General features: G+C 35.6%; 1 protein-coding gene across 3 annotated transcripts in view; it reads right to left on the reverse strand.

Moving 5' to 3' along the window:
* Positions 1–7,067: 7,067 nt before the first annotated feature.
* CDC42EP3 (CDC42 effector protein 3) overlaps positions 7,068–13,639 on the reverse strand; it is a 45,104-nt gene continuing 38,532 nt past the window's right edge. For all 3 annotated transcript variants that reach the window (XM_058164329.1, XM_058164337.1, XM_058164345.1), the window contains exons 2-3: positions 12,901–12,955; positions 7,068–9,350 (exon numbers count right to left, since the gene is read on the reverse strand). In XM_058164329.1, coding sequence (XP_058020312.1) covers positions 8,279–9,049 — 771 coding nt within the window. In that variant the 5' untranslated portion in view covers positions 9,050–9,350; positions 12,901–12,955 and the 3' untranslated portion in view covers positions 7,068–8,278. The remainder of the gene's footprint in view (positions 9,351–12,900; positions 12,956–13,639) is intronic.

Genomic DNA, 13,639 nt, shown 5'->3' on the forward strand with positions numbered 1-13,639 from the left:
AGTACACAGCTACAAGAAGCTGGTATATGTTTATACTACAGTTACTTGTATGTGAGGAAAGGTTTTCAGTTTATTACTGTGTAAAGGGCCAACATTTAGCATCTCTGTCCATTCATAGAAGATGATTTCTAAATATCTTTGCCCTATTCTCCCGTGGCTCTGCCCTGTTTTGAACCAACAGTAAAGCAGGTGAAAACATGACTGTCCTTTACTTCTTTAAATATTTATTTATTTATTTTATTTATTTATTTTGTCACAACAATATATGTAAGTATCATACAGAAAGATTATATAGAATATAAACATATATATGAGTAAATATTAGGAGGTATAAGCATATATATATATATATATATATATATATATATATATATATATATATATATATATATATATATATATATATATATATATATATATATATATATATATATATATATATATATATATATATATATATATATATATATATATATATGAAGAAGAAAAGAAAAACAATAGGACAGGAACGGTAGGCACATTTATGTGCTTATGCACGCCCCTTATGGTCCTCTTAGGAATGGGGTGAGGTCAATAGTAGAAAGTTTTAGGATAAAGCTTTTAGGATTATGGGAAGAGACCACAGAGTCAGGTAAAGTATTCCAAACACTGATGGTTCTGTTACAGAAGTCATATTTTCTGCAATCTAGATTAAAGCGGTTGACATTAAGTTTAAATCTATTGGTTGTTCTTGTATTATTGCAATTAAAGCTGAAGTAGTCTTTGACAGGAAGGACATTACAATAGATGATTCTATGAGTTAAACTTAGGTCTTGTCAAAGGCGACGGAGTTCCAAGTTTTCTAAGCCTAGGATATTAAATCTGGTGGGATAAGGTATTTTGTTGTTTACAGAGGAATGGAGAACTCTTCTTGTAAAATATTTCTGGACACGTTCAATTGTATTGATGTCAGAGATATGGTGAGGGTTCCAAACAGGTGAGCTGTATTCTAGAATTGGTCTAGCAAATGTTTTATATGCTCTGGTTAGTAGTATAGTGTTTTTGGAAAAGAAGCTATGCAATATTAGGTTTACAACTCTTAGAGCCTTTTTTGCTATGTTGTTGCAGTGGACTTTGGCACTATATCTATATCATCTATATCTATATAACATCTATATCATCTATATCTATATCTATATCTATATCTATCTATCTATCTATCTATCTATCTATCTATCTATCTATCTATCTATATCTATCTATCTATCTATCTATCTATCTATCTATCTATCTATCTATCTATCTATCTATATATATATATAACATATATAATATATATTATATTATATTATATATAATGATATAATATATATAGTATATATATATATATATATATATATATATATATATATATATATATATATAGTATATATATATATATATATATATATATATATATATATATATATATATATATATATTTGTTTTCTGAGGTTTTCACGGGTGTTTGTATATAGGTCTTTGGTTGTTCGGGTTTTCTCCCGTGTAAAATTGGAAGTGTCTTGGCGACGTTTCGACGAAGTCTCATTCGTCATCTTCAGGCTTCAACCGTGCTTCTGGGAGCAATGTGTGATCGCAGCTGTTTCTTCCTTTTAACTGCTAGTGGGGTTTGAACTGATTGGGTGGGAGCTTGGCTGTGCTCTGATTGGATGGGGTTTTCTGTGCTCTGATTGGCTGGGGTGTGTCCTGTGTTGGTGGGGGCTTGGTTGTGCTCAGTCTAGTCTGTGCTGCAGGGGATTTGAGCTGGTGAGCTGCACTGCTGCTGTTTGGCCGTGTTCGTGGTGGTGCTACATCTTCATAGTGGGTGTCAGTCTGCTGCATGTATGGATTGGAGGGTTTGAAATGGCTAATGTTGCAGCTGCGGTCTGGCTTCTGGTCCTTGGTCGTGCTTCCTGATCAGTGTGGGTTTGGGTCTGCTTTCTGGGTGGATGTGGTGGTGACATCCTGTGTGGACCTCGTGAGTGTGGGTCTGGTGTCATTCCTCGTGTTAGGGACACGTTTGTCAATAAGGGCAGGTTTCCAAATGGCTGGTAGGCGGGAGGTATCATCTCGTTTGTTCATGCTGTGTGGGCGTTTTCTATCTCGATGGCTTCTCTGATTATTCTGTTGTTAAAGTGTTCAGTTTGGCGATAGTTCTGGTCTTTTAAAGTCAATATAGTGTCCTGTGACTTAAAAGTGTTGGACCAGGGAAAGTTGGTTCCTCTTTTTGAATGAGTTCTTGAAGAACACAAGAACTCGTTCAAAAAGAGGAACCAACTTCTTCCCTGGTCCAACACTTTAAAGTCACAGGACACCTATATTGACTTTAAAAGACCAGAACTATCGCCAAAACTGAACACTTTAACAACAGAATAATCAGAGAAGCCATCGAGATAGAAAACGCCCACACAGCATGAACAAACAGATGATACCTCCCGCCTACCAGCCATTTGAAACCTGCCCTTATTGACAAACGTGTCCCTAACACGAGGAATGACACCAGACCCACACTCACGATGTCCACACAGGATGTCACCACCACACATCCACCCAGAAAGCAGACCCAAACCCACACTGATCAGGAAGCACGACCAAGGACCAGAAGCCAGGCCGCAGCTGCAACATTAGCCACTTCAATCCCCTCCAATCCATACATGCAGCAGACTGACACCCACTATGAAGATGTAGCACCACCACGAACACGGGCCAAACAGCAGCAGTGCAGCTCACCAGCTCAAATCCCCTGCAGCACAGATTAGACTGAGCACAACCAAGCCCCCACCAACACAGGACACACCCCAGCCAATCAGAGCACAGAAAACCCCATCCAATCAGAGCACAGCCAAGCTCCCACCCAATCAGTTCAAACCCCACTAGCAGTTAAAAGGAAGAAACAGCTGCGATCACACATTGCTCCCAGAAGCACGGTTGAAGCCTGAAGATGACGAATGAGACTTCACGAAACGCCGCCAAGACACTTCCAATTTACACGGGAGAAAACCCGAACAACCAAAGACCTATATATATATATATATATATATATATATATATATATATATATATATATATATATATATATATATATATATATATATATATATATATATATATATATATATATATATATAACATCTATATCAGCATTTCTTAACTTTGGCAACTTTAAGAGAAGTGGATTTCAACTCCTTGCCAACTATGTTGGTTAGGGAATTCAGGAAATTGAAGTTCACCTATTTTAAAGTTGCCAAGGTTGAGATTTGCTAATCTATGTTATTTGCAAAATAATTCAACCCACTGCATGTTTTTTTTTAAAAAAAATGCTGACATTATTTATAGAAAACAAGATATTTAACCCAAAGCACCCCCCAAATATCATATATAGCCTTATATATGTCTCTTGACCCAATTAAAAGTTTAAATGGGAAATATAACTGGAAAGAAGAAAGTGAAACAAGCATCGAGAAATTTAGATATATTAAAAAATGTGTCAGCACCATGCTATTTAATGTTGTTTTTTGACTGCACGTTCTAGAAGATCCTCATTCAAAATTTCAAAGACTATCGGATCAATGCTTCTTTCACTAAGGAACAATTTATCTTAACTCCCATTGCAGTCCATAAACCTGTCATTTTGAGTATGTTGTTGTAACCTCCTGTTTTTGAAGGAATGTGCTGAGGATCAAATCGAGAGCTGACTATTTTTAAGGCTGAGTCAAGGACAAGGATAATTTATTGCTTTATGTCTTGCCAGAATAGGATAAGGATAGGACAAAACCATAACATATTGATTAAAGGTATTCCAAATGCAGTCGATCTCCAGCAAGATCTGTAAATTCAAGTTGATGTTATTGGTCAAAGCTCCAATGAACATGCAAGACAATTATTTCAAACAATTGTCCAATGAATAATATAGGTCCAATGATAATTAGATTAAAATAGAATTCCACTGCAATGAGGAATGTATAATCCGGGTTCATCGCCTTTCTACTTAAACCGTGGAAAGATTTGTTCAGCACCCCATATAGGGCTGGTTATTTATTAATTTCAAGATGGACAAAGCATCAGGAACATCCAATGCAATCTGAGCCTCAGGACCAAGTTTAGTACCAGATCTCAAATACTTCCAGAATGCTAAAGAAGGTAAGTTAAATTCCAATTTACAGTCCACAGTTGTATTTAAAACAATTGCCTGCTATTATTTATTTCTCCATTGGTACTATAACTCTCTGAATTCCTAATTAGCAATTACAATTTCTTATACTGAAATAGTACAGCCCACCATATGCTAGAGCAAGGGTGTTAAACTGGCAGCCCGGGGGCGGGATGCGTCACATGCAGGCCACGGCCACCCCAGCTCTTGTGAAGGGAAAAAATATCGCGATATGTCACGTGACAGCAATGTGATCAGTGGTGGACTTAGCCAGTTCACACCACTTTGGGAGAACCAATTAACTTTCTGAGCATTTTGGCAAACTGGTTGTTGGAAAAAATCATTAGGGCAGAGAACCGTTGTTAAATTACTTGAATCCCACCACTAAATGTGACCCAGAGAGTTTGACACCCATGTGATAGATACAACACTTGATTCATTGCTGAGTTTTCTGCAGAACTTTGGATCTTGTTCCTAATTTTATAGTGTGGTGATTTGTCCTAATAAAGGTGTATCTTTCTCTGGCAAATATTATTATTCCCAAGAAACCTATTAAATACTTCTTTGATACCAACTCCAAATCTATTTTACCCTGAAGTTAAAAGCAAAAGAAGATAGAATTGGTGAAAATTAAAGTATCACCGGTTCCAATGAAATGCATTTAAGCATATATTGAATTGTTTGGGATGATATCAATGGGTTATAACCAGTGGTGGGTTGCTACAGGTTCGCCCAAGATCGGGCGAACAGGTAGCGGTGGTAGTGGGAGGCTCCGCCCACCTGCCCAAACGCTTCAGTACATGCGCAGAAATGTCACACACGCGCACACGCCCACAAGTGAACCGATAGCGACAGGTTTTGAAACCCACTACTGGTTATAACACTGCAAAAATATCTGAGATCACACTCCTTATTTCATACCAGGAAACTTCAAAACCCGCATTAGAAAAGAAGCCATATGAGAATGCTTGCTTTGCCATGTAGTTCAAACCAGCCTTCTTTCTTTTGTGCATGCAGTGTCTCCTGAGTGGTTTACTGCTGTGAAAACAGTCAAGTTCTCACAACATCAGCATTCTCATTTGATGAGCTCAAGTAGAAGCAGTTGCTATTTTGTTCAAATAGTCTTTTCTATCCAGTAAAGTGGCAAGGGAAATAATCAAATACAAAACACTGAAAGGTATTATCTTAATTGCAAGATCACCTGATATATTTCTCTAGCGAGAGATTCCTTTCCAAAGAATAGCATTTTCTTAAAGGCAACATAACAGATTGCCTCAAACTTGCAGTGCAGCCAAAAACATCAGACTTCTGGTCAGTGCAGGTCCTGGAAAACTGTACTTTCTGAATCCATTATAGCTACTCTGAAAGACTATCTGGCCCTGCCAAAGATGAAACCATTCCCACAGACCCCCTCCCCCAATCCTCCAACATACTTCTAGTATGTATTTGCTGACTTGACAGAAAGGTAGAAAGTTCACATTTATTGAGTTCATGTCTTTTGTTTGGGCTTTGCTTTCTTCTCCTTGGAAATCAAGTCCATTCATACAACATGGTTAACCTGGTTAAAGTTATAGCACTTGCTGTACAGTAATACAATACACTGCATTTGTTACTTTCAGAATGTTAGCTTTTCTGCAGCTTATCCTGCTAGGTCAGGGGTGTTAAACTCATGTCCTCACGTGATGTATTGGGACTTTCTCCCACTTCGCTAAACTGGGTGTGGGTGTGGCCAGCACGTGACGCATCTGGTCCGTGGCCGGGAGTTTGATAGCCCTGTGCTAGGTGAACCTAAAGGTTATATGCAAAACACTTAAACCTGACAACTGATTTTCTGCATTTGTTGAGTAACCTAACCAAGTGGACGTGATTCACTCAAGATTCTAAAACAAAAAAGTCAAGATCAACCATACTTAGCATGTGCAGTAAATAAATCTGCTACCTCTTTTAATCGATCCAGCTAAATGTATTGTATGAAGTCACTAATTATAAGAACAAACTATATATACAGTACACCAGGTGCAACATATCTTGTTAAAGTAATGTTCTGCCCCATCGGATTGGGGTAGGAAGCCTGTTGTGAGATTTAGTTTTAGAAGCCTACTTGGAGGCTGGGAATTATGGGGAAAGCTATTCACATCTGCAAGGCACCAGATTTTGGATTATTATGGACAATTATGCAATGCAAAAGCTCCACTACTGTTCTTGATTTAATGCCCAATATAATTGCCTTCATGTATCACATGCATCAGAAATCTCATTAGGTAGAATTCCTTAATCGTTCCAACTCTGGCAAAATCTTAATGACTAACACTGCAGAGGTAACAAATGTTATGGGAAAATAGGCTATCCTATCTTTTTAAAATGGAATGAAAATCTAGCTTTGTGAAGATAAAAAATGAAAACAGATAACTTTATATCAGATTTTAAAGAAATGATGTATGTATGCTCCTACTTTAATAACTTCAAGTATGTGAGCATTAATCCCTAGAAGAGAGAACTCATGCAGTTCAATAACAGAACCATGTTTAGACATCCACTTCCACATGTACACAAATCTATGTATAGTATAGTCGATATAACAGAGTGACACAAGAGCTCCATTCACTAATTGAAAAACTCAAGAGTAGGAAAACCTGAACTGCAATAAAAATGAAAATACTATTTTAATTATAACACTAGTTTACACAGTTCATGACACAGAGATCCATTCTGTTCATATATCATACTTAACCTGGTTAAAGTCATAGCAATTGCTAAACAGTGCTACTACTAGTATGTAGTAGAGAACTACATAGTTAGAACTATGTAATGGAAATACCATATGTTAAATGATACTTGGTCACATTATGAAATAGTCAATTCTTTCATAATTATAAAGCAGTCGCAAACACGATTTTACATATTTATTCTTTATTGTATTGCACAAAGTATCTATGCAACTCAGGGCCATCACAATAGTCCCTGAATACCAATTGCTCTAGCACAACCTCTTCTGAGCATTGTAACTAGTTGGCGCTTCCTTCTAAAATGTAAAAGAATCCATCACAAAATTTTAAACATTTGTCAATATTAATAATCAAGAGGACAAAGTTAAAAGATCAAAATATGGATTTTATGTGAATGCACACAAATATACAGTTTATACTCAGATTCTCAAAAAAAATAAAAAGGAAAGAAACAACAGTTCTCTGGTGCAATCACAAGAGTTTCTGTTTGTAGAAGTTGTTAAAAGTGTAATGTGCATAGAAATAGATTTCAGCTCATAAAATAATGCAGCTTTAACTTCACTTTATTTCTTCAGATTGTCTAGTACTGAAAATGTATTGGCGTAAGAACTTGCACAGGAATCGCCCTTAACTTCAGTGGCACCAGTTTGTATTGGCTACACATTCTTAATAGTTGAACAGAAAAAGCCATTCCCATTTCAGCTTAAAACTATACATTAACACTAAACAATAACAGTGCAGCCAGAATGAAAAAAACATTGCTAATATAATAACAACAATAGTTATAGTAGTACTAGTAAAAAGAATTGCATCATTCTGGGGAGTTACAAATAATTTTGAATTAATTATTTTTATTTCATAAAACTTCTGCCTGGCATACATGGAATATTTGAGAATCAAACACTTTCTGATTTTCAGAATAAGTTCAAATTTTACATTGACATCTCTTGTTTTAATGAAACATTTTAATACAGCTGAAAATTGTGTCATTAAAATATGTACTTATTTGAAAACATTTGCCATGCTAAAAAATATGTAAAAAAATAGTTTAAAGTCATTTGTTTTTAGAAAACATGTCAATTGCAAAAAGAACCAATTTCTTTATATACACACAAAAGAGCACAATCCATCCAAAGGTAAGCCTATTTCTTTTCCATTTATTCTCAATAGCTGAGATTTAAATATTTACTTAATTTTGCTCATTCAAATCACTTGAGGTTTGACACCTTTTTATATGAATAAGCAAAAACACTGTGAGACTACTGCAAAAAAATCACCAATGCATTAGATTGCAACTTTAATTGCTTGATATTGGATGAATGGTGTCTGCACATTTCAAATATATTTATTTGAAGAAAACTGAGAGGGCACAAAGCAGCAAGTTCTATGATTTGTTTTTGTCCATTACACTGAGTACTTCATCCAAAAGTGAGGGTCCGAGGTCAAGCTGCAAAGAAAGGAGGGGTTCTGCCAGGTCTGACAGAGGGTCGTCTGATTTAGGCTGCATCTTGGTTTGATCACATGACAGATGAGGGTTGTCAAGGAATTCCTCTGTTTGCCATTTGGTGTATTGTTCTGAATGGCTAGTTGAATGACTGCCTGTTCCATTAGTATAATACGATGCTGGCGCTTTCTGTTTCCATGTGATGTCATCTTTGTATATTTTCCCATTCTCCAAGTGTTTGCTCTTCTCCTGCAACTTTTCTTCCATTACGGGCTCGCAACTATGCCTGGGATTCCTCAGGGGTCCCAACGAGTCCCGCTTTGAATTAAATGTCACTGGTGACAACAAGGGCAACATAAGGGCTTGAGAACCACCGATGGCAGGAAGCGATATGGCATTTTTAAGGACGGGAGAAGGAGTTTCAATAAACACTGAGTCAGAAGTGCTGTTTGCCCTTAGGAATTCATTGCATCCTTCATATTGGCTGGCTGCTGTTTCTCCCTCATTTCCAGGTAGAAGCTCATAATTTCCTTTCAGAAAAGAGATGTCTCCAAACACATCATGTTGTCCTTCTTTGCCAATGTGAATTGTGTGGCGGAAGTCACCCAAGGGTGGACTGATCATATCCGGAGACAAAATGTCCCTCAACTTGAATTTCTTTCCTTTCTTATTATTGTCAGCTTTCAAGTAGATGGGTGTTTTGGCTGGCATCTTTTGACTATATGTGGAAAGAGAAGACTTTGTCTTCTTTTGTCCAAAAAAAAAAAAAAAAAAAGGAGGGGTGTCAAAATACTCTAGATGTACAAAATCTTTTTCTCCAACCAATTCTTTTGTGTTGGTATAAATCTATGCTACATTATTGATTGCAGTATCATTTATAAAAACATTCATATAACTACCACGGATTCTGTCTCATGAACAAAATTTTGGAAGCTGAGTTGTTTTTATGTATTGTATGTTTCTTTAAGATGACTGAGAAAGCTAGAATGCGGTGTTGTTTTCTCTCCCAACCCTGTAAAAGAAAAAAAAAAGCTTAGTATTTACTCTCTATAATACATTCAATTTCTATTGCAGAAACGATGAATGGTACTTTTAATAGTTCTGGGCTGATTACCTCTGTGAAATAGCTTTTCTTCATTAAGCAAGATAAAAAAATAATCTAAGTATGAGCTAACCAGCCTTTTTTCTAACTTGGCTCCTTAGACACAATTGCCAAACACAACTATCTTAATACATTTACTATTTTGGTTTCGTGTTTCTTGTTCTATCAGGGAATAGAATTCTTATCTTCAGTGGTCAAACTTAAGGACATTCCATTTAAACATCTATGCTAAAAAGGACCTTAACATTTATTAGCCTTTGAAACACAAAGTTGAAATATGTTTCTATTTGAGGTTTTAAAGGTCAAAGCCAAAACTGTTTAAATAAATGCCTACAAATCTTTTGATTCATCCAGGTGATTAGTTCAAATACTGGCCTAACTTCCTATTTGTATAATGTGGTAAATTCTGTTTCAAGTAATACTTCACGCAGGGAGTTTAATGAGTTGGGTTGATTGTCCTGGTACCTGTGTGGTGTGTGTGTATACACATTAACATACAGTTGCAGAAAGCTCAGGTTGTAAGTGAAGATTAAATATAAGTATTGAAATCGTAATCTTAGTATTAAAACTGTAGTTTCAAACCTTATTGACATGTTTTGTTCCTGTCCAAATTTGCTTTTAGTGGCTAGTTTCCAATTTTAGGGCAAAACAATTTAACAAAATCAAACCATAATTAAATTATCAGTTAGAAGCCACCCATTGAAATCTAGCATTGTTATTAGTAACCAGTTAAATAATCACTATCTCAAAAAACAAATGGATTTTAAGCTGTGAAAGCAGATTTCAATCAAGGATTCAAATTAACTTCCTATTCTGCATTTCATATATTTCATAAGGACACACACTAAGTAATAGTTATTCTAATACATACAAAAATATAAGTGGCTCTTCTCATAATAAATAGAAGCAAAGAGAGGCCCTTTCTAAAAAAAAAGCAACAAAAAATTACTAGAAATATACAAAAATGCATTCCAATTATATAACAATAGAAAAAAGGAAATAACTGAATATTCTAAATCAGAAGTCCTTACATTTTGCAACACTACAGCCCTTTAAAATTAAAAGACAATTCTTAAAAAATGTTGTTCTTAACAGAATTTATTGTAAATAACTCATTTTAAAATATTAGAAGCATAAGAAAGAAAAATATGCTGAAACCAAGAGTAACATACCATGGGGGATAAAAAAAATTGAAACTTTGCGGGATTGAATGAAGTCAAATGCCTTCAAGAAGGAACTGTATTGTGAAAAGCAAGGGAACAGAAAATATTCCCAATGTTATGGAAAAGATCCAAGTGGCTTTCACAACAAGCTTTCATGATAACCTGAGTGAGGATGAAAGGCTTGGGCAATGAGATAGAGGCATGCACAATGACTGGAAACAGGCTTTTATCTTCAAGCAAGAAAGAATAAGAAAAGATATGTAAATCAAAGATGTTAATAACCAGAGGAATATAACCAGAAAACGGAAATGAGAGCTCTTTTAAGAGAAATGACAGGAAACTATAGGTAGAACAGGAATGCTCTAAAGAATAATCATGATCTGATAGAGCAAATGAGATTGAAGAAAAGAAGAAGTTGGAACAGATAAATATGTGCATGTACTAAAAATGCAAATAGGAGATTAAGGAGGAATGCAACAAAAATTTAGATAAGATTATGGAGGATAAGGTTATTTCGGTAACAGCAAAGCTGGAACAGTTTGGCAATAGTCTTTCTAGTAGTAATATGTGAAACACGAATACTGTGAAAAATAAGGGAAGAAACAGGAATCTTTAATTTATGGATTTGGAGATAGATTCTAAATATAACAAACTTTAAGAAAAACCAATCAATCATGCTAAGCTCCGTCATGATATTTAAGATTGCTTGGAGTGGTTTGTTAAGAATGTGCCTGCACTCTTCATGTTCTCAGCTCTGATTTTATTATTATTCCTGTACAGGGGTGAAATGCTCCCAGTTCGGACCGGATCGCGTGATCCGGTAGCGATCGTGGCCGCTGGTTCAGCGATTCGGTAGCCTGCCCGGGGTTTTTTACCTTCTGTGCATGAGCAGAAGGTTTTGTGCATGCGCAGGTCTGTGCGTGCATGTGGCGCTCACAGAGAACGTAAACTTCCAAACTGGTAAGGAAGGTAAGTAGATTTCACCCCTATTCCTGTAGTTGAAAAGCAGTAAAAACAGAACAAAACATGGTTGCTTTTTCTGTCCTTACTTCCCATAAGGCTAAAAAAAATCCAAAATATACCACAGGTATGATTTCATCTCTTGAAAAAGGTGGGATGATAATGCCTATAGAAAATAGAAGGAAACATAATCTATGGCGCTCTGGCTTATGTAACTTCAAGTTGAAAAATGTGTTAATCAAATAGTATGTTGAAGAGGCTAGTCCTCTTTTCTGATATGCCTGTTAGCTAAGTGCCTGATAACATTTTTTTAAAAAAAACTGTTTTTCAATGGGTAAGAACAAAGTTGTGCTTCCATTGTTTCCTGTGAAGATGTATTTTATTGTTTTCAAAAATGTTTCAAAATCATACTCTATGCTAAATTTTCTGCAATTTAAGTGGTAGGCAGCACTATAGACTACTATTCAACTACTACCCGATTGCTTGCAGCCTTGGGTAAAAAAAAATCAAATAGCTGATCAAAATACCTAAATCATATTCTTATTTAGGGACAATGGTTTAAAATCCTGTCCTTAATCTAATCATTTTGATTTTTACAACTCATTCACAGGATAAAGAAATAGATTGCTCGAGTTTCTAGAGATATTTGGAATATAAATCTTTCTGATGAAATGCATTTAGAAGCAGTAAATCTATCCTATCATGGTTCTACATGTAAATGCTCAGAATTTGAACCCAACAGCTTAAAAAAGTATAACACAGGATCCAATCTGGGTTGGTGATCGGGACCAGACATTTAGTTTTTTGAGCTTTCGGACTTACAAGGGAGCCCATCCTTTAGGGCACTTGTCAGGAACCAAAAGCTTGGAAGATTAAAACTCTTATTCTGGTGACTGACCCAGTTTGGATCCTGTAAAATTAACCTTGGACACATGTATTTGCCTTCATTCTCAAGTATAACACAATCCACATCTCTTCTCCTGAAGGTGCCTCTCTGTGCCCTCAAAATATGTTTTTGGAAAAATATGTGTGATTTTAAACGTGCATATTTAATAAGTATTTAATTTAAGAGTCAAGGTGGCACAGTGGTTAGAATGCAGCATTGCAGGCTAACTCTGCCCACAGCCAGGAGTTCGATCTGACTGGCTCAAGAATGACTCAGCCTTCCATTCATGATAAAATGAAGACCCAAATCATTGGGGGCAATAGGCTGACACTATAAACTGCTTAGAGAGTGCTGCAAAGCACTATGGATCAGTATATAAACCTAAGTACCATTGCTATTTAATTTAACAAATCAACTGTTTGTGACAGACTGGCTTATGGGAAATGCTCACCTTTCGTTGTCTTTATAATGTTGCAAAGTTTGTGTCGTTGCAGTAGAGGGTAGATCTGAAAGAGAAGAAGAGACAAAATTGAAATAATAATATTTGTGATAAATGCATATTAAAATGTATTATTTAAATATACGTGTCCATTTTATATTTTGATAATCCTCTCCTGTCTCCTTAGTGCTTCTTCCATTGACTTATTTCAAATTATCTCATATGGGAAATCTGAACCAATTGCAGGTTTTATACCACAACAAAAGAATTGTACATTTGTGAACATACGTTTATTAATTATCTTATAGATTGTGTAAGGTCCACTAATTTATTAGGAGAAAATTTCATTTGAAATACTGAAATCAGTTATGAAATCCACATTTGCAAAACTATCATGACAATGACAATTTAAAACACAGCTAGATAATAAAAGCTATGTTACTCATTGTTTAGAGTTACACAATTCTTTTCCAAGCTTGCAACAGAATGTGGAAATTTAGAAATAAGGCACGCCCCTAGAAAGAAAAGAAAAAACATTAGCGTGATCTAGGTAAGTTTGAAATTAGTCGTTTTGACCATTTAAAAATAATTATGGTATTCTTCTAGAACATTTGTAAATCTCAGTTACATCTGTGGATTTTAAGACAGCTATGCTAATTTGTATTTTATTGTAATCAATAGGCTTGAACTTTTATTTCATCAATCATCTGCATGGGGAGAGTCGCAAGCTTTATTTTAAATAAATAATTGA

Source organism: Ahaetulla prasina, chromosome 1, assembly GCF_028640845.1.
Source record: "Ahaetulla prasina isolate Xishuangbanna chromosome 1, ASM2864084v1, whole genome shotgun sequence".
Taxonomy (NCBI): Eukaryota; Metazoa; Chordata; class Lepidosauria; order Squamata; family Colubridae; genus Ahaetulla; species Ahaetulla prasina.